This window comes from Quercus lobata, chromosome 12 (assembly GCF_001633185.2).
Source record: "Quercus lobata isolate SW786 chromosome 12, ValleyOak3.0 Primary Assembly, whole genome shotgun sequence".
Classification (NCBI taxonomy): domain Eukaryota; kingdom Viridiplantae; phylum Streptophyta; class Magnoliopsida; order Fagales; family Fagaceae; genus Quercus; species Quercus lobata.
In genome coordinates, this window is record NC_044915.1 from 10,518,246 (window position 1) to 10,545,379 (window position 27,134).

Genomic DNA, 27,134 nt, shown 5'->3' on the forward strand with positions numbered 1-27,134 from the left:
TGCTAGCTCTTCCAGTGTTGATGAGATGTCTACTTGACACTCTTACCCTTTGTCACTCATGACAAAAAGGGAGAGTAGTTTTAATTATGAGAGTAGTCATAGTTAGGGGGAAGGTTGGTACAGGAGGTTTTTGATAGAAGGAATGTTGATACTGAGAGATGTAGTGAGAATTTTATGTATCTTTTTCTTTTCTCTCCTTTTTAGATACATTGTTCTTGTACATAAGTCTTGTGACCACTTTGACATACATTATACTTATACTTGCTTTATATAGTTTTGATGTATGTTCTTTCACGTATCTCTCCATATGTTGTTTCTTTTCTTTCTTTATACACATGCTTCTTATATCTTGTATGCAATCTATTATTTCTGATTTACACTAAGACGCCTTGATAAGTTTTATTTAAAGTGGTTCAGAAATACAGGTTGTCAAAGTTTACTTACCATAAACTCTCTTCTTGCAAAATTTTTTCAAGAGTTTGTGTTAGGATAGATTTTATTGTATTCAGCAAGTGAATATAAGTTGAGTGATTTATGACTTCTCTCATATATCATTTGTTTGTTGTGATTTTGTCACGGATTGCCAAAGGGGGAGATTATTAGAACATATGTGATTCAATGTTAGGAACATATGTCACTGTTTTATGTAATTGGCTTATCCTTTGACAAAACGCACTTTACTTGTAATTGGATAGATCTAGAATGTGTTTAATGCTTCAAGAAATAAGGTTTCAGGTTTAAGTATAGGTTTAAGTGTTAAAACCATGCAAGTCTATCTAAGAAGCAAGTCTATCTAAGAACCAAGTCAAAAAGTTTTATTCATTAAAACTCGACAACTAGTATCTATCGAGACTTAGAGTTGTCTGAATCCCGTGGCTCGACAGCAACTCGAGATATAGGGTATCTGTCGAGGTTTATGAAACTCAGATTTTCGAGTCTGTTTTTCATCCAATCTGTGATTATATGTTTGGGCTTTTTGTTCTCACAACCCTAAACATATATAAGGATTATTTTAAGGGCTGAAACAGCTGACACACACAATTGTACAAGAGCACAATTCAAGGAATTTGACCGGAAATCTAGTTTGCCCTAGTTCTTGAAGAAGCTGTTGTGTTTGTACACCATAGGGTTTTATGACCAAGCAACTTCATGATCTTAATCATGTGATCAAGTTGTGTACTGGGATCCACGCAATTAGTTAGTCACGTACTGGGAGCTGTGCATTGAAAAGGAGAGATTGTCACTACAAAACAAGTCTAATTGAGTATTGGGGTAAGGGTTCAACTGTAAGTTGGTATAAGGTACTGAGATTCCTTTACTTGTAACCGCTTTTTTTAATAATAGTGAATTCTCGATAGTAGTGACCTTAAAATCACCCAGTGGAGTTTTTGCCGTGTAAATTTTCCCCATTCGTAAACAAATCACCGTGTCAATTTATTTTCCGCTGCATACTTAGTTTAATTGGTGATTTGTTTGTATTACCACACTTCTTGCATGTTAATTTGATTAATTAATAAACTTTTCTAATTAATCAATTAATTTATTACAAAGGGGTCAATACATTTTTGGCCTATCACTTTGGTTGAAAGATGAATCAAATTCTTAATACTGAATTTCTTCAAAGCTTAGTCTTCTTGAAAACTTGGGGTTAAAAATGAGAAGGTGTCCTCTATATATAGTGGTTTCAAAGGATAAGCTCCACTTTGAATTGATATGATTAAAGGTATGCAGTAAACTCTGATTGGCCCAAATTTTCTTAGAGATAATTATCTCTATTTATTTATTTTGATAAAGATAATAATCAACAAAGATAAATAATTATCTCTATTTTTTTATTTATTTTAATAAATATAATTATCCATAAATTTTTAATAGAAATTTTTTTTATTTATTTATTTTAACAAAGATAATTATCCATAAATTTTTAATAGGAAATTTATCTTTATCTTGTTAGTCAAATGACACATGGCAAATTTCAATATGCCAATGTGATGTAAATTTGGATGACACATGTCATCATTTGTTTAATTAATTTAATGACACATAAATTTGGAATTTGTAACTAAATTTTGATATAGCCTATTGTAATTGGCTTGACAAATTTTTGCCTCCTACAAACATTTTCTAGCTCTACCTTTGCTTCAAAATAATACATCATGCCATGCCAAACTAACGAGGCATATAAAGTAAGAAGAAACACAAGCCTATTCACTGTATCATTCAACATTTGTGTATTGTCTTTAATTTAATAGAAAAGATGATCCCTGTCCCCCGACTTGGTGTATTAGTAGAAAAGATGTTGAAATTACGCATGTTCGATCAACATCAATCTTTCATAATGGATAAAGGCATAAAGCAAGTTTCAATTTATTTTGCATTTTTTAGATACATCTTGAAGATTATATTCCAAGCTTGATATGTTAATCCATCACAAAATATAGTTGCTTTAGGAAAATTTCTATATTCAAATAAGAGCGACAGTTCTAATTTCTCAAGCTAAAGTTTCCACGCACTACGTCAAGAATATATTACAGTAAATACGAGTTAAGACAGCAAACTTACAAAATTCAATTGCCTTCTTTGGTTCGAACTTTCATTGGCCGAAAAGGAGCATTTTGTTTCCATGGAGAACTCCCATTCAAGGAGCAGCGGCATCACTGAGGAGCCCCAGGCGCACAGCATTTCAATCGAAACTAGTCAAAATGATATCCTCGAGGCAAGGCTAAGGGAGGCAGAAGAAAATGCAAAGAATCAATCTCAAACACCAAAGATACAGAAGGTTATATTCTATCTGCGAGAACAAGACGATTTCCACAAGAATTATGAGCCAAAAGTGGTATCACTCGGTCCAATCCATCATGGTAAGCCAAATTACCATCTAGGAGAGAAATACAAGCTTCGATTGACAAATGCATTCATCAAAGGTAGCGGTAAGAGCATGCAAGATTTATACAAGAAGATTAAGGAGAAAATCAATGAACTGAGGACATGCTTCGAGGAGGAGGTGACCGAGGACTATGATGATGAGGCCCTCACTTCGATTTTGTTAGTGGGTGGCTGTGCAATATTACAGTACTTGTATTGTGCAACTAAAAACAGGTTCAAAGAGTTGAATATAAAAACGGACAGTGTAGCATTTGGGCAACAGGATTTGTTCTTGCTGGAGAATCAACTTCCCTATTGTCTACTCACATTATTGATGAGCTCGAGTGTGAAGGAAAAAGAATTGAGGAACTCAATTGAAACTTACATTGATTGGCATGTTAATGTACCAGAGGATCAGCAATCAAATTGGTTATCATGGAGACACTGCCCAAGATCGAAGCCACAACAAGCAAAAAGTGAGAAAGAAGATAGCCATGATGAGGAGCAGACACAAGCACAAAGTGAGAAAGAAAAAAGCCACAATGAGCCACAACAAGCACAAAGTGCGAAAGAAGAAAGCCACGATGAGGAGAAGCCACAAGCACATACCATATCAGTGGCTCAGGCTCCAGAGCCCGTCCATCTCCTTGACAATCTGAGGACACGAATGCTTCATGGACCAAAGTACATTCCTGATGGAACGGTTAGTAAAATCAACCAAAATATACAAAATGTCCAAGAGTACTGGCAATCCTATCGCAATGTCCAGGAGCTTAAAACAGCAGGTATCCATTTGAAACGTGGTAAAAATTGTTACTTGAGTGAGATAAAATTCACTAAACAATTTCTTTTTCGTGGACAACTTCACCTTCCTCCAATTGTTGTGGATGACTCAACCAGGCCTAAGTTCCTGAACTTGATAGCATATGAAAGGTGTCTGGATTTTGAAAATGATTTTGGGGTCACCTCTTATATATCCTTCCTTGATTCACTAATCGATGAAGCCAACGATGTTAAGATGCTAAGGAAAGCACAGATACTCCACAATTTCCTTGGCAGCGATGAAGAAGTGGCTAAACTCTTCAATGAGATAGGCAACGACTTGGTGCCTAACATCGAAATATACAGGGATGTCAGATCACAAATTCAGAAGCACTATAGGAGCAAGTGGATGACCTGGATAGCTCAAGTCTTTCACGACCATTTCAGTAGTCCCTGGACGTTCATTGCTTTCTTTGGCGTATTGTTAGCACTTGCTCTAACTATCACTCAGACTTGGTATGCTGTCAACTCTCCCCAGGACCCTGCGATAACTTCTGCAAAAACTTAACACCAAAGTAAATATGCAAAAGGTAATATTCATTTGCTGCTCTCTTTCTAAGTGTGTCTAGCTTGCTGAGAATTACACGGTTTAATTTCTATGCTTACATGGTTTAATTTCTATGCCTTCCAGACAGCCGTTTCCAAAAAACAAGGTCATCCCAAACCCATATCATCTTGTTAATTTGTTTACAGCTTGGTGTTGAAGTTTTCTTGAAATAAGTCAGGGTGATTTTACTTTCTAATTTGATGTAATATGTGCGGATTGGAAATAATTGTGTCTGAGTTTGTGCGTGATGTGTGTTAAAGTTTCATATGCAATAAAGTTTCAAGATGAATATATACTTGATTCAAATTCAAAATATGTCTAATTTTGCAAAGCAAGGTGCATGGCAGTAAACACAATTGTCTCCGTCCTCTTTTCTGCAACAATATTAGTACATTGTAAGGCAGTTGCAAAGGACACTGTCAGTTGCATCAACTTTATGCCACATTATCGTCATTGCAGTAAGCGTGGCTGTTTGAGTAATGAGGGAGCATTATCTTCAGAATATATTGTTGGCCTAATACAATTCTTGTAAGAATTCTTTGGAAAAAAAGAAAAAACTTCAGAATATATTGTTGTTTGCAATTGGTGATTTTGTTGCATGGAGGTGAATTTCTTATAACCCAACAGAAAACTCTTTTAAGCAGGGGCACATTGTCACCTTGAAGAAAGCATTTTCAACACGCCTTAAAGTTGAATTATGTTTTTTTATCATTGTTTTCTACTCAATTTCTTTGATAAAACATTTATTTACTAAATGTATAATTATATTCCTACTTGATACAGTGGTCTAAACTTTTTCAAATTACAGTTTTTGAAGCCTCACTTTTTTTTTTTTTTTTTCTTAAGCACAACAATTTCAAACAATGGATTTTCAATAAACTTATAAATATTTACTTTTTGAATTTTTTTTTTTTAATTCAAAAGAAAAATCCCATTTTTTATTTTGCATTTGGAGAATTAGAGATGAAAATTATATTATCCTTATATTAACTTGGATATGTTCAAATATGTAAAGTGACATTTGCTTTAAGCAAAAATACAAAACATAGGTCTAATTATGACCAAAATTAATTTCAGCATTCTAGCTTTACTTTTTAATCCTCTAAATCTCAACATGATTCAAACCAGCATTCCCATTAGTTTTCGTTAGAATTGTGCCGTTAGAAACCTCAAAACTATGTCATTTTAGGTTTTACAATTAAAATAAATCCAAAAAGCTAATAATTTTTTTTCAGAAAAAATAAATTAAAAAAATATTGATATGTTTTACCAAAAACATCCAGCAAATTTTCCCTAGCAATCCAGAAAACTTTCCACGCAACCAAACAAACTATAGAACAATCCAATCACGACATGAAAAAAATTAGAAACAAAAATTTACATCGCCAGTGAAAGAAACACCATCTAATAACAAGAACAATACTAAAATCAACCAAGGAAACCCAGATCTAGAAAAATTAAATTTTTTTTTTTTATAAAAAAATTGCTTCCCACACCAAATCCGACGACGCCGAACCCTGAAATGCCTGGATCAACCTCACTTGGCTCAAATCCTAGAGGAGTCGGGTACAGGAACACACAAATCTCCTGTATGTTTTGTAGATCCGAACCCATACTTGTCGACCCATTTGTCAAGTTCAATGGCTTCGTCTCCCACTCTCTCAGCGTAAACCGTCCAAGTCATGCTTTTGGTGTAGAGAAAAAAACTTTCTTCAAGCGCTTTGGACTTTTGCGAATGGATTTATGTTTGAATGTGAAGAAATTGTGTGTAGATTAGTTATTATGAGTTTGATGCTTCTGTGGAGAATATTTTTGAGTTCTTTTTTCGTCTTTATATGTCTTCTTCTTTTTTCTTTTTTTTTAATTATGGTTCAAAAATGAAAATGATTCTAAAAAATATAGTTGGGAAAATGTTTTTTTTTATAGTTTTCTAGAATTTTTTTATAATTAAAGAAAATTAGAAAATCAAAATAACATAGTTTTGGGAGTTACTAATGGGGAAATTAATAGAGGACTTTTTTTTCTTTTTTTTGGGAGAAAAAATAGATGACTTAAAATGTGTTTTTTTGCAATTTAGCCTCTATTTTAAGTTAATAAATCTATTATCTATATATGTTTTTAAAGTTTTAAAACTATTATCATACTCTAATGGTGTAAGAAAAAAAAATAGAAGGTCTTATTCAAGGCATAAATCTTTGACTTTTGCAAGGTCTAAAAAAGTTATCAACAGGCCACCTAAAATTTTCTTTTGGAAATATTAATTCTATAACTTCGTTTATGTGATCTTTCTAGTTTATTTTAAAGACTAACATGATATAATTTTTTGTTAGATATAAAATAATATATATTAAATCAGTTAAGGCGTAAAGAGAGGGAAGTGGTATGGTGGAAAAACGTGCTTTCATGGTTTCCTCAAGCAATACAAAAACATGCTTCTATGGGGTGGCTTACTTTGAAAAATAGGTTGACTACAAAAAATATATTGATGCAATGGGGTTTCTCCGAGATAGTTATTGTGCATTCTATAGAAATAAAATAGAGAGTAGGGAACATTTGTATTTTGAGTGCTCCTTCACCAAGAGAATTTGGAAGCATATTATGGGGCTTTGCCTAGTGACTAATATTCCTATTATTTGAGATGAAATAGTCCAACAGGGGTGACTATTTTAAAGGGCAAAAGTTTTAGAGCTACCTTTTGCAAACTGGTCTAGTGGGCTACAATTTACCATATATGGTTGCGAAGGAATAGCATATGTCATGGAGGAGTTGTTTTGATAGAGTAACAAATTATATAGAGAATTAAATGGGATATTAGAGCCAAAATAGAGCATGTTGTAATGGCTGGAAATATCATTCTTCACACAGTTTTAAGCTCTAGATGAGACATACTTCTTTGATATGATAATGGCACTTATGGCCAAGGCCAATTATGTTTACTAGTGTTTTTTATAGATTAAGTTGTTGCTTTAGTCAGTGTGTAATAGTAATGTCAAAGAAGTTACAAGTAAACAAACACGTTACTTTTTGAATGAAAAAGAAACTAAAAATGTTAGCTTCTGAATGAAAAAAGAAACAAAACATGTTAGCTTCTTAATGAAAACCTTGAATTCACGAGGGGTCTATTAAATTCACGAGGTGAAAGGGTTCTGGAATTATCAGAGAGAAATAGACAAAATTTGTATTTTTATAAATTTGAAAACTAAACTACCCTGGAGGCTACAATATATTTAAATAGTAAAAAGAAACCCTAGGTGGCTAGGAAAACGCTCAAAAACCCTAATTTGCACTAATCATGTAATTAGGTGGCAAAATAGTAGTTTTTGCCAAAAATAGCAAAATTGAAATTGATGGTGTTACAAAAAAAAACACCAACTCCTGAACTCGTCCATATGGCTCATCCAATGAAAGACCGACTAGGGCGAACCAAGCACATGAGGTGATCGTCCCAATCGTCCTTGATGACCTCGTTCGTCTTTGGACGGAGGAGGTCCCATGAGAAGTTTGTCCATCCTTAGAATCGTTTGGACGGACGAGCTCTACACGAAATTAAGAAAAAGTAAAAGCACAAGGAAAAGTCGTCCCTAATAGCCTCGTCCGTCCTTAATAAAGGATGGACGAGTTCATTGGGTTGGACTACTAGGTGTCAAGTTCTCCATTAACCACTATGGAACACAAGTCCAACTGAGGTAACTTCCATGGCGATTATGGAAGTTACCTCCAAATCCTCCGGACTCTTTGACAATAGGAACGGTTATTAAACAGATAACTATTTCACACATGCTATATAAGCATTCTTCGATGGGAAGGTAAGGATCATTCAGACACTTATTTCAGAAATTACTTCCTTCTTACTTGGAATTACAAATTCACTAACTTCATCAGAGGAGGACTTTTGGTCGGTCCCCTCTGACTTAGTATTTGTTTTCAGGATCAAGCCCTAAGATCATCAGCTCCCGAGACTTATCAACCTATTGATTTCCAAGGAACCATCAATTGGCGTTGTCTATGGGAAAGAGAGATTGTTTTGCAGTTTTCTTTTCCGTGAAAAAAGGTTGGATGGTTCGGACCAGATCGAGGGCTACTAGCCCAGGCCATCAGGGAAGCAGAGATGCTTCAAGCAATCCTTATCGCCATTGCCAATCTGCACCGATCATGCAGACATCGTCTGTCCAACACGTGCAATCTATGGCGGCTGCAATGGCGGAGTTAACTCGCCAAAACCAAGAGTTAAGAATGGAGATTAATCTGAGAAGGCAGACACGTGAGGAACGTGAAGAAGGAGGACAAACACAACGCCATGATGATAGAGAAAATATTGAAATTGGAAGTCAGTTAAGAGGCACCACTTCACAAACAGTACCACACTTGAAAGAAGAGATGGACCAGATAAAGAAAGTCATGGAAAAAATGAAAGAGAACATGAGAAGGGCCAATCCTATAGAAGATTTGGTCCATAGAACTGATTCCCCCTTTACGGCTTCCATCAACGGTCACCCTCTACCATCAAAATTGAAGTTGCCTTCTCTGGATTCATATGTTGGAATGCGTGACCCATTTGATCACATTGCTACTTTCAAGACAACAATGCATCTTCAAGGAGTCCCTGATGAAATCATGTGTAAAGCCTTCCCTACCACCCTTAAAGGTCCAGCACGAGTCTAGTTCAGCAAAATACGCCCGAATTCTGTAAGTTCTTTCAAAGAGTTGAGCAAGTTGTTTGTTAATAATTTCATTGGCGAACAAAGACACAAGCGTTTCTCGTCCAGCTTGTTGACCATAGAGCAAGGGGAGAATGAGAGCCTGCGGTCATTCATCACTCGTTTCAACAGAGAAGCCCTGAGTATGGATGAAGTAGATGACAAGCTTCTATTGGCAACCTTCCATAATGGGGTGAATTCGGACTTATTTATACATAAACTCTATGAAAAAAAGCCTCAGTCCATGGCCGAACTCGTCCATTCGGCCCAAAATTTTATGAATGTAGAAGACGTGATCATTGCTAAAAAGAGGAAGAGATCTGAGAGAGTAGAAGCAAACCCCAATCGTCATTCCGAGCAAGGCTCTCGTCCAAAGAAGGGATGGATGGAAGAAAAGAAAAACCGAGATAATAAGAAGCCAAGCTCTTCAGCGCGGAATCAACAATATACCCTTTTGAACATGCCACTTGAGCAGATCCTTATGCAAATCAAGGATGATCATTCCTTGAAGTGGCCGGAGAAAATGAAGGGAGATCCCAATAAGCACAATAGGAACAAGTATTGTCGCTTCCATAGGGATCATGGGTATGATATAGACGAGTGTTTTGATTTAAAGCAGCAGATTGAAAATCTCATAAGGAAAGGGAAGTTAAGGAATTTCCTTGGACGAGACCACAAGGGCGAGAAATTAAAAGAGAAGATAGAAGAATCATCGCGACCACCGCTCGGAGAAATAAGAGTCATTATAGGGGGAAGTTCGACAGGCCAGTCGTCCAAGTCCAAGAAAGCATACTTGAAGGTGGTGCAGAGTGTATAACTTTTTGGACGATCACTAAGGGCAAGGTCCACAGACGAACAAGCAATCACTTTCACGGATAAAGATGCTGAGAGAATTCATCACCTTCACGATGATGCTATCGTCATCACCTTGCTTATTGTTGAATACACAACCAGAAAAGTATTAGTGGACAACAGAAGCTCAGCAGACATTTTATATTATCCAGCTTTTCAGCAGATGAGGTTAGGACGAGACCAGCTCGATCCAGTGAACTCCCCTTAATAGGTTTCGGTGGAATGAAGGTACAGCCTGTGGGTACTATTTCATTATCAATGGTAGTGGGGGCATACCCGCAACAAATCACCAAGGATGTGAACTTCCTTATGGTAGATTGTTCATCCTTATACAACGCCATAATTGGAAGGCCAACTTTAAATAGTTGGAAGGCTATTACATCTACCTACCACCTATCAGTCAAGTTTCCAACAAAACACGGAGTAGGACAGGTACAAGGAGATCAATTAGCAGCAAGAGAGTATTACTTGGCCATGTTGGCCATGGATGAACAAATTTAGACCATGAAAATTGAAGAAAAGAGAATTGTAGCAGAGCCCACTAAAGCATTGGAAGATATTTCCTTGGATGAAAATAACCCTGAAAGGTGTACCAGGGTTGGAGCAGATCTAGAAGAGAAGATTAAAAAGGACCTCGTCCAGTTTTTGAAGAAAATATTGATTTGTTTGCTTGGAGTCATAAGGACATGCCGGGTATAGATCCTAGTGTCATTACCTACCATTTGAATGTATGTCTTTCCTCCAAGCCAGTACAATAAAAGAAAAGGGTGTTTGCCCCTGAGAGAGATAATGCTATCAAAGAAGAAGTTCAAAAGTTAATTATGGCGAAGTTTATTCGAGAAGTGTATTATCCCAATTGGTTGGCCAATGTAGTGATAGTCAAGAAGGCAAATGGCATGTGGAGAATGTGTGTAGACTTCACCGATCTAAACAAGGCTTGCCCTAAGGATAGCTACCTGCTACCACGCATTGACCAGTTGGTAGATTCCACTATGGGGCACAAGTTGCTTAGCTTCATGGATGCTTTCTCTGGATACAATCAAATAAGGATGGACGAGGTAGACCAAGAGAAGACGTCCTTTGTCACCAGTCAAGGCTTGTTCTGTTATAAGGTGATGCCCCTTGGTTTTAAGAATGCAGGGGCAACATATCAGAGATTGGTTAACCATATGTTTTGTTTGCAGATTTGGCGGAATGTGGAAGTCTATGTAGATGACATGCTGGTGAAGAGTCAGGACAAGGGAAGGCATCTGGACGACCTGCAAGAGACATTTGAAACACTTAGACAGTACCACATGAAGTTGAAACCTAGCAAATGTGCTTTTGGGGCATCATCAGGGAAATTCCTTGGCTTTATGGTCTCCTATAGGGGAATTGAAGCGAATTCTAACAAAATTCAAGCAATACTGGACATAAAGCCTCCGCAAAATACCAAAGAAATCCAATCCCTCACCGGACGAGTTGCTGCACTTAACAGGTTTGTCTCTAAAGCCACTGACAAATGTTTGCCATTTTTTAAAGTTCTTAAAAAAGCATTTGAATGGACCGATGAATGTCAGAAAGCTTTCGAAGATCTGAAGGCATATCTCACCATGACTCCTTTGCTAAGTCCGTTCGTGGTGGGAGAAGAGTTGTATTTGTACTTGGCAGTCACCCCGCATACTGTTAGTTCAGCATTGATAAGAGAGGAAGACAAAGTGCAAAGGCCTGTGTACTATACAAGCAAGGCATTGAGGGGGGCAGAAGAACGATATCCACAGATGGAGAAATTAGTTTTCGCATTGATAACCGCTTCTAGGAAGCTAAGGCATTATTTCCAAGCACATGTCATTAATGTCATAACAGATCATCCGCTCAAGAAGGCAATAAACAGATTAGAAGCTGCAGGACGATTGATCCAATAGGCTGTAGAGCTCAGTGAGTTTGACATTAGATATCAACCAAGGCATGCCATAAAAGCTCAAGCCCTAGCAGATTTCATTGCGAAGTTTACCCCAAATCATGATGAGACGGAAAACAGTAAGAGATGGGTCGTCCATGTGGATGGTTTGTCTACAGGCACGTAGGAGGAATTGGTGTGGTCCTACAATCCCCGGAAGGAGATAAACTGAAACACAAAGTTCGTTTACTGTACCAAACAACTAATAATGAAGTCGAGTATGAAGCCATCCTCAAAGGGCTAGAATTGGCTAAGTCTGTGGAAGCCAAGTCTTTACTCGTCTTGGGGGATTCTTAGTTGATTATGGGCCAAGTGAATGGGGTATATGAGGTTAAAAAATAATGGATGAGTAAATACCTTAGTAGGGTGCTGCGCCTTATCAAAAGATTTGAAAAAGTTGACTTCGTTCAAATCCCAAGGGAGGAGAACTTGGAAGCTGATACCATAGCGAAAGAAGCCTCAGCAAATGAATCCATGGACAAATTTGATGAGATTTAGTATATGTCAAGTATAGATATCCCAGAAGTACAACAGGTAGAGAGCAGAGGAAATTGGATGACCCCAATTGTATCATACTTGAAAGACAGATGACTCCCAGAATAGAAGGATGGAGCCAGGAAGTTGAGGGTAAGATCAGCTAGGTACGTTCTCATGGACAAAGTGCTATACAAAAGAGGTTTTTCTCAACCTTATCTTAGATGCTTGGCTCCGGATGAAGCAAACTATGTATTGAGAGAAGTTCATGAAAGAGTGTGCAGCAATCACTCAAGAGCCAGGTTGTCACGCCCCAAACCCGATACCCGGATTTGTGACCATGACCGGCATGCTAATATCAAGTTTAGACCTGATATTAACAAGAACCAACTTAACTTTTACAAAACTTTTCCAAAAGCTTCTCTTTTTATTTTCACATGTAACACCCCGACCCAACTTTATAATTAAACCATGTGTTTAAGTGGTTAAATACTATTTTAAAACCACTTTATTTTTATAAATTAATATAATAGTATTTAATAAGTATATTATTTTATAATGCCATTGAATGAGAATTGTAAAGATTATAAATAATTGAAATGGCTTTTTGTATTATAAATATATATTTAGCATGTACAAAACTATATTAGGTGGTTAAGTAAGTGTGAATGCAAGGAATTATTTTGGTAGAAAAGTAAGTGTGAATGCAAGGAATTATTTTGGTAGAAAAGTAAGTGTGAATGCAAAGATTATATATATATATATATATATATATATAAGTGTGAATGCAAGAAAATTTGGAAAAGTGGGTGTGATATTTGTTTTTCCCTAGCCATACACGTATTCCACCCCAAAGTCCTCTTCTCTTATCTGATTTTGCTGCCCCAAAAGTCTTCACACTTTTCTCAATTTCTTGGCTGCATCAGATCAGAAGTCCAGCCTCTCTCTCTCTACTCCTTTTCCTCTTTCTTTGTTCTTCTTTCTCTCTTCTTCTGTTGCTTCCACACGGCAGCCCTCCCTTTCTCACCAACACAATATATTCCTCTCTAAAGAAGAAATTAAACAATTAACCCTAAGGTTTCAGCTTCAAATTGTTGTGGGTAAGTAATCAAAACTTCATTTGTTTATTTCTACCTCTTTAACCTCTATCCTGATTTTATAGGCTGAATTATGATTCTGTTTTAGTGATTTGAATATTTGATGATATTATGGTTTATTTAATGTTTGATAACATATTTTATTGTGTTAATTATAGGTATAAAAATACCCAAATGAAATTAAGGCCTATTGCTATTTGTTGATGATTTTATAAGAATATGTACTGAAGCTGTCACTGTGACAGATTCTGTATTCATGCATGTTAAATTATGTATTAAATTGTATATAGTGAATTTGGATGCTAGGGATAATTAATATGAAACCTAAGACACTTTTGGCTGTTATTGATTTGGTCTCACAGCATTTGGATGAACATAAAAATAATGGTTTAATTTAAAAGTTGCATGAATTTCTGACAGGACAGATTTGAGTATGCTGTCTTGCGTGATTTTTAGTAAATCATGGTTTTATTCTTTGACTCCGAAATTTTTATGGTATATACTGGACATACAGGAGAGTAGTTCTGTAAAATTTCATGACAATTGGATGTGTTTGAGCAGCCCGTTTGTATTTTACAAATGGAGCCTATGCTGCTGGAATAGAACAGTGAATAGTAAGGGACATGCCTAACTTTGTGGATTTAATAATCAAGTTAGGATGAATGTTTTGAGCTATGATTTAATATACTTGTCTTTTGGTATGTCTCGATCATAGATTAATTTTGTGTAACTTGTTTTGAGGTTTATTACTCAAAGGAAGGGGTTCTAAACCATGAGACGGTTGTATGTATGAAGCTGTTTTGCCCGACGTGTTGTATGTTATCATATGAATGTATATAGTTACATGAACATGCTTAAAAGATTTTATATTTGTGCATGCATTATTGCCCTGACCTTAAAGCACCTTTTGAAACAAAGTTGGCTCTTTTAGAGATATGGGATTAATATAAGAATGTTGGTTTCTCTAGGATTTTGTACTTGTTGTTGATGAATGTATTTTTTGTTTGTGGGAACCTCGTTGAGGTGGGATTAGGATTTCCTTGATTCTGAGAGATAGGCTTTGAGATGAATGTGAAGTTTATGATAAGGAATTATGGATAGTAATAATTTTTGAATTATGGTTTAGGTGTTACCAGTATCCAAGTCTAAATTCCTTCGACTTTAGGCTCTCGGTTCCTCTGTTTTCAGGTAAGGGATAAGTTATATGGGCATTTGGTAAGTCATGAGGTTATTTTAAAGTATATTATGCATTAAAATGTTTTTGATTAGAGATATGGCATGTAATCATTATTCTGACAAAGATATGTTCGTGAGCTTTCGAAAAACTTACGTATATGATTTAAGCATATTGATGCTATTATTGATTCCACGAACATGATGTTTAATGAAAAGAATGGAAATGATATTATTATGAAATGTTATGCAAAATAAGATATTTCAGTATGATGTAAAGTATGAAATGTTTTCGGGTTATGTCCTCTGATAATTTGAACTCAGCCAGTAGGGGTTAATTATTGGCTTTCCATGGAAAAATGTTATATGTTTGGCCATTTAAAGTAGAGGAAATGGGGCTGCCCGTAACTCTAGGCCATTTAAGGTAGAGGAAATGGGGTTGCCTGTAACTCTAATCTGACTAAGGCCTTCTCCCCAATGTGTACGGACGGCGGGGAGGAACAAAACCTGGAGGAGATGTGCCATCAGGCCTCTCAAAGGGGACAATATCATGCACACGAGGTTTTCCAAATGTGATGAGGCCTTCTCTGTATAGCTTATCAGACATGGACTAACCAATATGATATGAACGGCTATGTTATGTTATTAATCATGAGAGAATTATTTTGTTTAAATGCATTATGAAAAGTTAAAAGCTCTCATGAAAATAAGAAGTTTCTGATGAAAAGAAAGCTGTTCATTAAAGATAAAAGTTTCTGAAGTTCTGTTGTACTATAATGATAAAGCTTTTGATGAAAGTACAAGTTATGTTTAAAAGTTATCAGATACCTATTCTTTATGAAATGTTAAGTTTTATGACAATGAAAGTTTTAATATTTTTGGAAAGAAGTTTATAAAGAAAAGTTTTTTTATTAGTCAAGATGTTTCTAGTTTAATACAAAGTTGCCGATTATCTGATTTGAGTTGAAATAATTATTTTGTAACGAGAATATATATAGGGCGACTTTGTAAGAAATGAAAGAAGTTTAATCTGAAAGGTTTTGGTAATATTAAACCAATAAGAAAAAGGAGAACAATTATTTTCTATGATGAGCGTATAAGCTGTTATTATGAATAGTATAAAATACTATGCATGGAAAGATGTTCTCCTGTTCGAATATTCATAGAATGAAATGATTTTGTTACATGCATTCTTATTAAATTCTCATATATCTTACCTTTACTGAGCTGTGTAGCTCACCCCTTCCACTCTTTCAGTTAGCAGGTTTTATTTTGGAGCAGAGGGAGCCTTAGTCGAGTTTTGGAAGGAGCTGGTTTAGTTTTATATGTATAGATCCTAAATTAGCAATTTTATGTTTAGCTTTGTAGTATCTTGTATTTTAGGATCTAAAGAAAGTTGTGTATCTTAAAATATTAGGAGATGTATTATGTGAAAGTGTGGAAATTAAATGATTAGTGGTTTATGTTATATTTTGAGTACAGTATAGATGCTCTAACCAAGAAGTAAAGAAACAACAAATTTATTTTGAAAATAAAAAGAGAAGCTTTTGGAAAAGTTTTGTAAAAGTTAAGTTGGTTCTTGTTAATATCAGGTCTAAACTTGATATTAGCATGCCGGTCATGGTCACAAATCCGGGTATCGGGTTTGGGGCGTGACACAGGTCACTTGTCCACAAGCTCGTCAGTGTGGGGTATTATTAGCCAAATATGCAAGCTGATACTAAAGCATACGTCAAGGTCTGTGACCAATGCCAATAGTTTAGCAACGTCCCCAGACAACCATCAGAGTACCTTACCTCGATAATGGCATCGTGGCCCTTTGCATAATGGGGACTAGACATTTTGGGTCCCTTTCCACTAGGCATAAGGCAGATGAAGTTTCTAGTAGTGGGCATCAATTATTTCACCAAATGGGTGGAAGCTAAACCGTTAGCAAATATCACACAACAGAATGTTAAAAATTTCGTGTGGAAGAACATTGTATGAAGATTTGGAGTGCCCAAGGTATTGGTGTCTGATAACGGACGACAATTTGACAATGCACTTTTTAGGGACTTCTGCGCACACTTCGAAATTCAAAATCATTATTCCTCACCCGCTTATCCCCAAGCCAATGGCCAGGGTGAAGTTGCAAACTGATCCTTGTTGAAAATCATCAAGACTCGTCCTGAGGGGGTAAAGGGAGTATGGTCAAATGAGTTACCAAGTGTTCTATGGGCGTACAAGACGACAGTGAGAACCCCTATGGGGGAAACTTCTTTCAAGCTAGCCTATGGAAGCGAAGCAGTCATACCTGCAAAAGTACATATGGCCAATCACAGGGTGATGATGTATCAAGATAAGGATAATGAGGAGCAACTCTGTTTGAACCTCGATCTAATAGACGAGATAAAAGCAGACGCAGAGCATAGGGCAGCAAAGTACAAGAACCTCATGGCTAGGCAATATGATGCAATGGTGAAGCCAAGGCATTTCAACATAGGAGATCTTGTCCTGAGAAAGGTCTCTTTGGCAACCAAAAACCCAGCTAATGGGAAATTGGGCCCTAATTGGGAAGGACCCTATAGAGTTATCAACTGTAAAAGGCAAGAATCCTACTACTTGGAGGCCCCAGACTGGAGAAAATTGGAACATCCTTAGAATGTGGAGCACCTAAGAAGGTACTATCAGTAAAAGTGAGCCTGGACGAGTATTACTATGGACGAGCTTGGAGCTTGTCTGTCTACTTACATTCTACTTATGTTTGATGTTGTTTGTGTTTGATACTACTACTTTATTATTTATGTTGTGGTTATTTGTGTCGTGATTATGGACAAAGTTATGGAGTTTGTACTTATTAAATAAAAAAAGGCATTAGCATGCATGTGCTTTATCTGTAAACGATATTTATGTTATGTACAAAATGCTGTGTGAATTTTGAATCTACATGCTATTCTTGTTCAAGCTAACCCACAAGGGGGCTAAAAGATTCAAGACGAATAAATTCTCTAGACACAAAGATGTAACGTCTACAAGCTTTCCTGAGTAAAACAAGGAAAAAACTTAATCATACTCGTCCAAGTCATGGACGAGGGAAAGCCTTATAAAGCATGTTCGTCCAATTTAAGGACGAGATTTAAAAGCCAACTAAAACAATCCAATCCTTGTACGAGTGAAAATTTAGGCAAAAGAAACTGGATAGTATGTAAAATCAGCTTACAAGTCTTAAGACGAATAAAGCAAAATGAAAATACTACCCACAAAGACGAGTTACATTAACAAAAATAATATAAAATATATATATATATATATATATATTTTTGCCATGGATGAGCCAAAGTTGGAGTTGATATAGATAACAGCATTCGTCCATGCAGAGATAGAAAATAAACTTACATTCATTAACTAAAAGGGTGGACATCCTATGTCCAAAAATCCTTGTTAAGTCAAAAAACTAAAATGATTGTTTAAAACCCCTTCCTAAAACCACGGACGAGGCAAATGTACTTAGGTTACATAAAAAGGTCCCAAAACAAAGGACCGAACAAAAATCAAATGAAAGGAAAACAAATACAAGGATTGCTTTAAAAGTAAAAATCTCGTCCTTAAGAAGAGGGGGCATTGGCATTGGGGTTGTCTTGGGGTGGCTGAGTACTGGCATCGTCTTTCACATTGACGTCCTCAAAGCTGGTTTGAAGGAGAGAGCTGGTAGCAGCAGCAATGTTAAGCTTAATAGAGATAAAGTCAACTTCTGGGAAGTTTTCCATAGCATCTGCTTTGAAGTCCTCAAAACCTGTTGCATAATTGGCGTCCAAAAGATCAGTGTATTGCTTGGATGCCTTAAATTCAGTCACTGCATCCTCTTTAGCCTTGGACAAAAGAACACTTAGCTCATCGTTCTTCTTCTGTAAATGATTAAGACGAGTGCCTTTTTCCGCTACATCAGTCTTCAACTCCTCAATCAATTTCTGGAGTTCTATTTTTTTCTCCTTAGCCTGAGCAGCCACCCCAACCCATTTCTTGGATTCCTCCTTCACCTCTTGAATCCTCATCTCTAGCAAGACTCTCATCTTGTCCAATCCTATAACTTGCCTAGACGTTGCTATAAATTTTGACATAGCCTAAAAAAAAAAAAAAAAAAAGAAATGAGATGAAGGTTAGATGAAAATATATATATTGGCAAAGACGAGGAAAAATATAAAATTACTTACCTTGAAAAGATCGTGAACACCAGAATGTTCAAAATCCTTCAAGGACATGTCATAGCAAACATTTATGTCCTCGTCTAAAATAGCCTTCTTAAAATGCTCCCAAAGTCTTCATTTTCAATGATATTGGAAGGGACCTATTGAGAAGGCTGGGATGTGGCAGGCACAGTTGTCTTGGATAGAGGAGTCTTGGACGGAGTAGTTTCAATTGGAGTGGACGAGTCCACGTCGTAAATTTTGACAGGCTGCTAAGACGAGGAAATGTTGGGCTTAATTATTTGGGACGACCCATGCTTGGCCTTTTTGCCTTGACGGTTGGGGAGATTTCCCAAATCAAGACTTTTGGACAGGGATCTCTTCTTGTCCCCAGCCAATGGACGAACTTGTGGTTGGGACTCAGGACGATCCTCTTCATTTACAACCTCTTTTCCCTTATTTTCTTTCATGGTTGACACTCCTAAAGGTGGAGAACAACGACAATAAGTGAGAAATTATAAGTAGATCAGGAAATAAGTTAAGTGTTCAAAACGATATTAGGTAGAAACTTACTTCTTCTAACTGTGACCTCGTGAGCAATAGCCTTGTCTAATGGTTCAGGGCCAAGTCCCTACTTGGCAAGACGTCGTAAGGTGACTAAAGAACGAAAATTCCTATCAGTGAAAAGACGAGCTCTATGGATGCGATCACGATGAAACTTGCTTAAGAACGGACGTTTAACACCTATTAAACAAATGACAAACAAAAGTTAGAAGCAAATAAAAAATAAGTTGAAAGAAAGAAAGATGAAAAAGGGGAGGGACGTACTTTCAGGACGAAGGTTCCTTAAGTCCCCAGAGTAAGGAGCAAAAAGGTCCCTACCAATGTCCACAGGATTCCCTGGCCAAAAACTAGAGACAAAGATAAACTCTATCTTCCAATTTCTGTCAGACGAGGCCAAAGACTTGATTAGCCTACAATCCTTACCCCTGGCTGTGAATTGGTAAAAGCCAAGGGATTGATTTATCTCTGAAGGTTTGTAACAAAAAAGGAACTCGTCCACACTAAGGGGACGGTCCCTCCCAAATACTTCATTCCACAAAACTTGCATAGAGATAACTAGTCTCCACGCATTAGAGTTATACTGACATATAGCTAAACCTAACCTAACCAATAATTCTCTAGCAAATGCATTCAAGGGTAATCTAAAACCCCCCAAGAAATAAGCCTCGTAAACGCCCACCCCAAAATGGGGATTGCAACACCACTCTCCACGGATGGGCAACCTAGGGTTAAGCTCATCCGGGATCTAGTACCATGCCCTAAGATTGTTTAGCTTTTGCTTATTCGTTTTAGAATGAACACCTACAGCACAACTGTAAACTATCTCCTCTTCGTCCAAAGGACTAGACAGAGGCACATTGGATGAAGTGCCAGCCTTGGAACCAGAAGCTTTCCTAAGTTGTTCTTGGATGACTTCTAAAGGAAGCCCGAGCACACCAAAGGTATACCCCTCGTCCGTAGAACTCTCTCCGCTACTATGACTACTGTTACTTGAACTACCATTACTAGTTGAATCATAATACTCGTCTATAGCTTTCTCTGTACTATCGCTAGACGAAGAAATAATAGTTTGAAACATTTTTTGGAAACCAAAAACCTAAAGATGAGAAGGAAGAGAGTACCTGGCTCTAGACGAGAGAGGACTATGGACGCAGAGAAACTTCTAGACAAGGGATCTAGACGAAGAAAGATTTTAGAAATGTAAAGGGTAGGGGAGGAATTCCACTATTTATAGACATCTGACCTGGGTATTTGAAATGGCACGACCAACTAGGATGCGACACGTGGCCTACCCCTCGAAAAAATAAATCGACGAGACTGGACATTAGTTAAGTTATGACACATGGCACGTACAGTTTTAGACATTGAATGCACAAATCCTTTAAGATGATCCATATGGATAAGGGGGCAACTGATGGTGCTATAAAAAAAAACACCAACTCCTGAACTCGTCCATATGGCTCGTCCAATGAAAGACCGACTAGGGCGAAGCAAGCACATGAGGTGATCATCCCAATCGTCCTTAATGACCTTGTTCGTCTTTGGACAGACGAGGTCCCATGAGAAGCTTGTCTATCCTTAGAATCGTTTGGACGAACGAGCTTTACACGAAATTAAGAAAAAGTAAATGCACAAGGAAAAGTCGTCCCTAATAGCCTCGTCTGTCCTTAATAAAGGATGGACAAGTTCATTGGGTTGGACTACTATGTGTCAAGTTCTCCATTAACCACTATGAAACACAAGTCCAACTGAGGTAACTTCCATGGCAGTTATGGAAGTTACCTCCAAATCCTCCGGACTCCTCAACAATAGGAACGGTTATTAAACAAATAACCGTTTCACACATGCTATATAAGCATTCTTCGATGGGAAGGTAAGGATCATTCATACACTTATTTCAGAAATTACTTCCTTCTTACTTGGAATTACAAATTCACTAACTTCATCATCGGAGGACTTTTGGCCGGTCCCCTCTGACTTAGTATTTGTTTTCAGGATCAAGCCCTAAGATCATCAACACCCGAGACTTATCAACCTACTGATTTCCAAGGAACCATCAGAAATAATTGCAAAAATTGAAAATAATGTCTCTAAGAAACATCCCAAAACAAATGGGACCTTATTTTGAGTTTTTAAAATAAAAGTTATTAAGGAAAAAAAATATTACCATAAATAGTAAAAACACTATTTTCTGGGCCTTAACGAAGAAATTTGTCTAAATTTAAGAGACACTCGAGATTTTGAATCTGGATCAAAATGTTGTTTCCGTTCAACCTGCCAAATTTCATGCAATTCCGATATCGTCGCCCCGATAGCCTCTACTAGCACCCCCCTTGATCTTACTCCATGACTTCCAGCACCCTTGCTACTCCAGGAAGAACTGTGCTATCTGTTCTACATCAAATAGGAATGCTAAATGGAATTTTGTTGTTCTCTTGTTTGCAAGTTGTAGCCAGAGGAGTTGACTCTGTTTTTATCTAAATTAGTCACAGACCCACAGGATGCGTGGGACTATACAACTATTTTGTAACATTTTATAATATATGATTTATTCTATAAAACGTACTGGAGATATTATTTCTGAAATTATTTTTCATTTCTCCATCTCTACAAATATATTATTCTATTATTTTGAGTTTTTTTATTATTTAAAAACTTAGGTGCATTCAATTGATATTAGTCTATTATATTTTTTGAGATGAAAGATAGAAATAATATTTTTTTTTCAAGTGATCTATTTTATTCAAACTTTTGTATAGTGTGTTATGGTTTTTTTTCTACAACTAAAATTTTTAAGTTCCAATATTAATTATTTGAATTTCTCATTCTCTTAAGAAGATTATCATGATAATCAAACCTTATTACAATTTTACAATTGATATTACTCAAATAATTTATAGAAACATTCAAATAAATAATCATCTCACTTCTTAAATATCTAAAAATTAACTCAAACCAAAACTATAAGATAGAGAGTACATGTGATAAATAACTCAAAAAACGCACCACCAAAGTGTATCATCCAAAAGTAGAGACACAAAAAAAATTCATTAATCTAAATTTACAATTGCAAGAAAGAACTAATAATTGAGAGAGAGAGAGAACAATCACCTTTTTTGGAAGAGAATGTGAGATAAATAATAAAATTATATAAAATAAGATGAGTAGAAAAATATTTAAAAGAAAAATGTATAGTTCTAAATACCAAATTATCCAAGTCATGCTATGTAATAGAATAACAGTAAATCATTCTATAATTTCAAAGGATAACATGTAACAAATAAATAAAATAATATTAAAAATATAATAAATTAAAATATAACCAAATCATATCAATCCAAAGTAGAGTAAAACATAAAAATTTATCAATCTAAAGAATCAAACATCCACCAAAATAAAGAATATATATATATATATAGAGAGAGAGAGAGAGAGAGAGAGAGAGAGTGTGTTCACCTTTTTGTATGAGCAAAATATGGATTGAATGTAAGAGAAATAACAAATTTTTATAGTCAAAAAATGGGGAGAAAAAAAGTCAAAATAAAAGGAAGATAAAGGGATGGAGAAAGTGTAAGGTCAAGATATAGAGTAGTGGGGAGATAAAAAGGTTAAAATAAGTAAATGTTGGAAAATGTGTAATTGTAAAGTGGCAAATTAATAAGGAGAAAAAAATTTAAAAATAAGAGAGAAAATATTGAAAATAGATTGATAATGTAGTGTTGGTGTAGCGCTGATTTGGCTCAACAAGAGCACGGTAACATTAAATTCTACGCTTCAGCTTTTAGATATACTAGTATTATGCTCATGCGATACACGGCTTCATCAAGAATCATGTGTAAACTAAAAAAAATAACAAAATATTTTTTAATTTAATTAAATTAAATAATAAAATATATTTAAGTGGTAATCTCAATTTAATAGTTAAGAATTAAACAACCCAAATTACTAAACATTAAGAATTTACATAAGAACTGAATTTTTGTATTTGAAAGCAAGAGAGGAGGTACTGAATTTCAACCTATCAAAACAAAATGTGTAAATATAAACTTCAAGAAATTTTTTTTGAGAAAATTTAAGAGTTAAGACCCTGAAAATATTTGAAAATAGCTTCATTAGTGTTGAGATGTGATGAAAATTAAAAAGTAATACTTTTTGCGAGGTCCTGCATATCCCTCCTACGCTGTTTTCGTGAACAACAATATATTTTATGAGTAAATGATGCATTTGGAATATAGGTTAAAACTTTAAGGTGTTTAAAACTTCAATGGATCATGCCATATTTTCACCAATATTTTAACCGTACACCTTCAATAAATCTCATTTTAGCAATTATTTTCTTATTTTATTCCGGTGTATATTTCAATTGACCCAAACTTTCTAAGCCAACTACATTTTGATTCCTCTTGAGAATCCTTTGTTGCGATCATATCCCAATAAATTATAGTGATGAAGGTCTAATTAATTAAGTTCCAACAATTCAAGCTTATATAGTAACTAAGCTTTTCAAAGTTTCCTTCAAACTCTAGAGCTTCAAAGAGTTCCAATATAGTTACTTGTAGTATAAAAAATATGATGTATTTATGAACATAATGAAACAAAAAAGGAAAAAAAGAAAAAAAGATAGAGTTAAATAACCTTGGAGAGGAAAATACAACTTCGAGCTTTCATTGTAGGCATCCTTAAAGTATCCACACAATCTGGCCTGGTACAGTACACTCTAGTTCTTCGATTATAGCTTCCATTGCTAACCCATTTCCTATTGGATTAGGATGTTGATACACCTAGAAACTTAAAAATCAATAAACCCATTATAGAACAAAACCATCCAACTAAAAATATACACAAAAAAACTAAGAATACAAAAAACATAACCTTCATCACAGATTTACAGAGAAAGCATAGTCCGAATGAGGATTAAGTTTGAGGGACGTGGAGCAAAAATATTTATAATTTTTTTTTTCTGATTGATTTTATTCCCTATGATCTAATCGCAAGTTTTAGATATACTTGAAGGTAAGCAAAAATTGCAGCAATTTTTTTAGATAGACACAAAAATTGTTCTTATCAACTTTTCCTCTACTAATCTTTGGATAAATACAAAATTTTAATTTTTCTTGTCAAATTTCCTCTATTTATTTTTGGATAGACACAAAAGCTTAATGTTGATATTAACATTTTTTTTCCTTCACTTTCTGAATAATTGTGACATGGTGGGAAAGTTTAATTATTAAGAGTTTGAGTTTGAGAGTTTAATTAGAATTGATTTTACTTTCTTGATGGCAGGACATTTGGACATGTACTCAGTTCTCACTTCCTAAGAGATTTTTTTTTTTTGGAAAGACCCAAGTGAAAATTTTTTTAAAAAAAATATATATAAAAAAGAATGGTTGTACATTAAACGAAAGAAAATTTATTCAAAATTACACTCTTATATTATATTAAAGATAATTTGCTTGAAAATAAACTTTATTAGCTATACGTTGTTTTTTTTTTTTTTTTTTTTTACGTGTAGTAATTAAAAAATAAGGATTAGATCGATAGACCTAAACATATACTTTTAAGATAAGGATTAGATGAAATTAATTTGGATGGTAATCAAATTAAGATTTTTATTAACTTAGAAATTATAGGAGAAGAAGAAGATAAGAACAAAAAAAATTATATCTATTTTTTTATAGATCTAAAAAAAAATTGCAATTTTTATGTGCAGTAATATAATTTAAAAAAAAATATATTACATGGACATTTTTTTACGTAGGATTATATGAAAAGTTTGTATTGTAATTGTGGGGGGCCATTCGATCAATAGGCCCATTAAGGTCAGGATCGTTGGGCCTGTGGCCCATCCGAGGATGCATATCCGTCCAAGAAGGCCAAGTCAGGTCATAAGGCAATTACCGAGGGGGGTGGTAGTCAATATCATGAGGGTAGAGTTTTGTATTCGTCCGAGGACGCCATACTCCTCAGCAATATGCGTCCGAGGATGATCAGGACATGGTCTTGTTGCAACCGAACCTCAGAATTATGTCACCACTGAAGATAGGATAACAGACCAAGGGTAAAAGGGAAAAGACAAAAAAATATTTATAACTACAGCTGCCTCCGCATTAATGACCTCTCAACCAACTCTCTGACCGCATTAATGTGGAGGTGATACCTGAACAGTAAGGAGACAGTCTTACAGCTGCCCATAGGAAGTTCCAGGAGGTGCTAGATGGGACAGAAAGAAATTCTTCGAACCCAACCTACACGTGTGTGGTGAGAATGGAACACAAAGGATGGTATATAAACTGAAAGAAGAACATGCAAGAGGGGATGGGAACAAAAAAAAGAAAAAAAGAAAACCTAGACAAAAAAAGAAGAACGAAAAGAGAAAAAGAACTGTATCGATTACCAAACAAAAGGATCGTTGTGCTAGCTTTGGCCCTTCAATATATGTGAGGGTGAGTCTTTTTATTATACAAAAGTTATCCTAGTTCTTTACATCCACGCTCTACAAATCATATTATTTGGCCCTATTTACGTACGAACCCAGTATCGTGTTGGGTCGTTACAAATCGTGTCCCTATAGTAATCAAATTAATATTAAAAATTATAGGAGAAGAAGAAGATAAGAAAAAAAAAATTATATCTATTTTTTTTATAAATCTAAAAACAAAAATTGCAATTTTTACTTGTAGTAATATAATTTTAAAAAATAAAAAATATATATGGATAAAATGGACATTTTTTACATAGGATTTTTAATATAAAAAAGAATGGTTGTACATTAAAAGAAAGAAAATTTATTCAAAATTGCACTCTTATATTATATTAAAGACAATTTGCTTAAAAATAAACTTTATTAGCTATATGTTGTTTCTTTTTACGTGTAGTAATTAAAAAATAAGGATTAGATGGACCTAAACTATACTTTTAAGATAAGGATTAGATTAAATTAATTTGGATGGTAATAAAATTAAAAAAAAAAAAAAAAAACTTAGAAATTATAGGAGAAGAAGATAAGAACAAAAAAAATTATATCTATTTTTTTTATATATCTAAAAAAAATTGCAATTTTTACGTGTAGTAATATAATTTTAAAAAGAATATATGGATTACATGGACATTTTTTATGTAGGATTATATGAAGAGTTTTTATTGTAATCAAATTAATATTAGAAATTATAGGAGAAGAAGAAGATAAGAACAAAAATAATTATATCTATTTTTTATAGATCTAAAAAAATTGCAATTTTTATGTGTAGTAATATAATTTTAAAAAAATATATGGATTACATGGACATTTTTTACGTAGGATTATATGAAGAGTTTGTATTGTAATCAAATTAATATTTTATCAACTTAGAAATTATAGGAGAAGATAAATTATATATATATATATATATATATATATTAAATCTAAAAAAATTTCTGCAATTTGGTGAAGCCACTTGACACAACCACGCCGTTTAAGTCCAACTTTTATTATATAGTATATTATATAGATGTGTAGACTTATTGTCATTTGTTATATGAAATTACTAAATTATCAACAACAACCCAAAAAAAAAAAAAAAAAAACATATATTAAATCATTTTAAAAGTATTCTTTATATTTATATTATACATAACATTATTAATTAGAGGTTATTTTTATATTTAAATTTTGATATATTTACCTTCCTCTCCTAAAGAAATTTCTGACTCCGACACATTATTCGTTCAACTTGAGTAATAAAATAAGTTAAAACTTCACAAAATTGTGTACACTTAATTAGTTCAAGTGGTCTATCAATAAGCTTAAATTAAGATTCTAAATTCTTCAAGCTAGAGTTTCAATCCGTCACAATCAATCTTTTCTGTATCACAATTAACTCGCATTGTCTGAAGCACGAATGGCATAATATATATCGTTCTACCTTTTGCTCCCTGAAAAGGTTAACCGCGAATAAGAAGTAT

The 27,134-nt window shown here is 34.9% G+C and overlaps 1 protein-coding gene and 1 long non-coding RNA gene across 3 annotated transcripts; both read left to right on the forward strand.

The window, feature by feature from the left end:
* The first annotated feature begins 2,575 nt into the window (after positions 1–2,575).
* Positions 2,576–4,195, forward strand: LOC115970219 (putative UPF0481 protein At3g02645). Its single transcript, XM_031089880.1, has 2 exons — positions 2,576–3,341; positions 3,498–4,195. Exons 1-2 carry the CDS (start codon positions 2,624–2,626, stop codon positions 4,193–4,195), a joined length of 1,416 nt encoding a protein of 471 aa, XP_030945740.1. The 5' UTR covers positions 2,576–2,623.
* An 8,875-nt stretch (positions 4,196–13,070) lies between these two features.
* Positions 13,071–15,934, forward strand: LOC115970793. 2 transcript variants are annotated; one of them, XR_004087153.1, is made up of 3 exons: positions 13,071–13,296; positions 14,420–14,481; positions 15,724–15,934. It is a non-coding gene; the product is annotated as an uncharacterized LOC115970793 (long non-coding RNA). The 2 variants fall into 2 exon arrangements; XR_004087152.1 differs by lacking the exon at positions 15,724–15,934 and having other exon boundaries at positions 13,076–13,296; positions 14,420–14,678.
* The last annotated feature ends 11,200 nt before the right edge of the window (positions 15,935–27,134 follow it).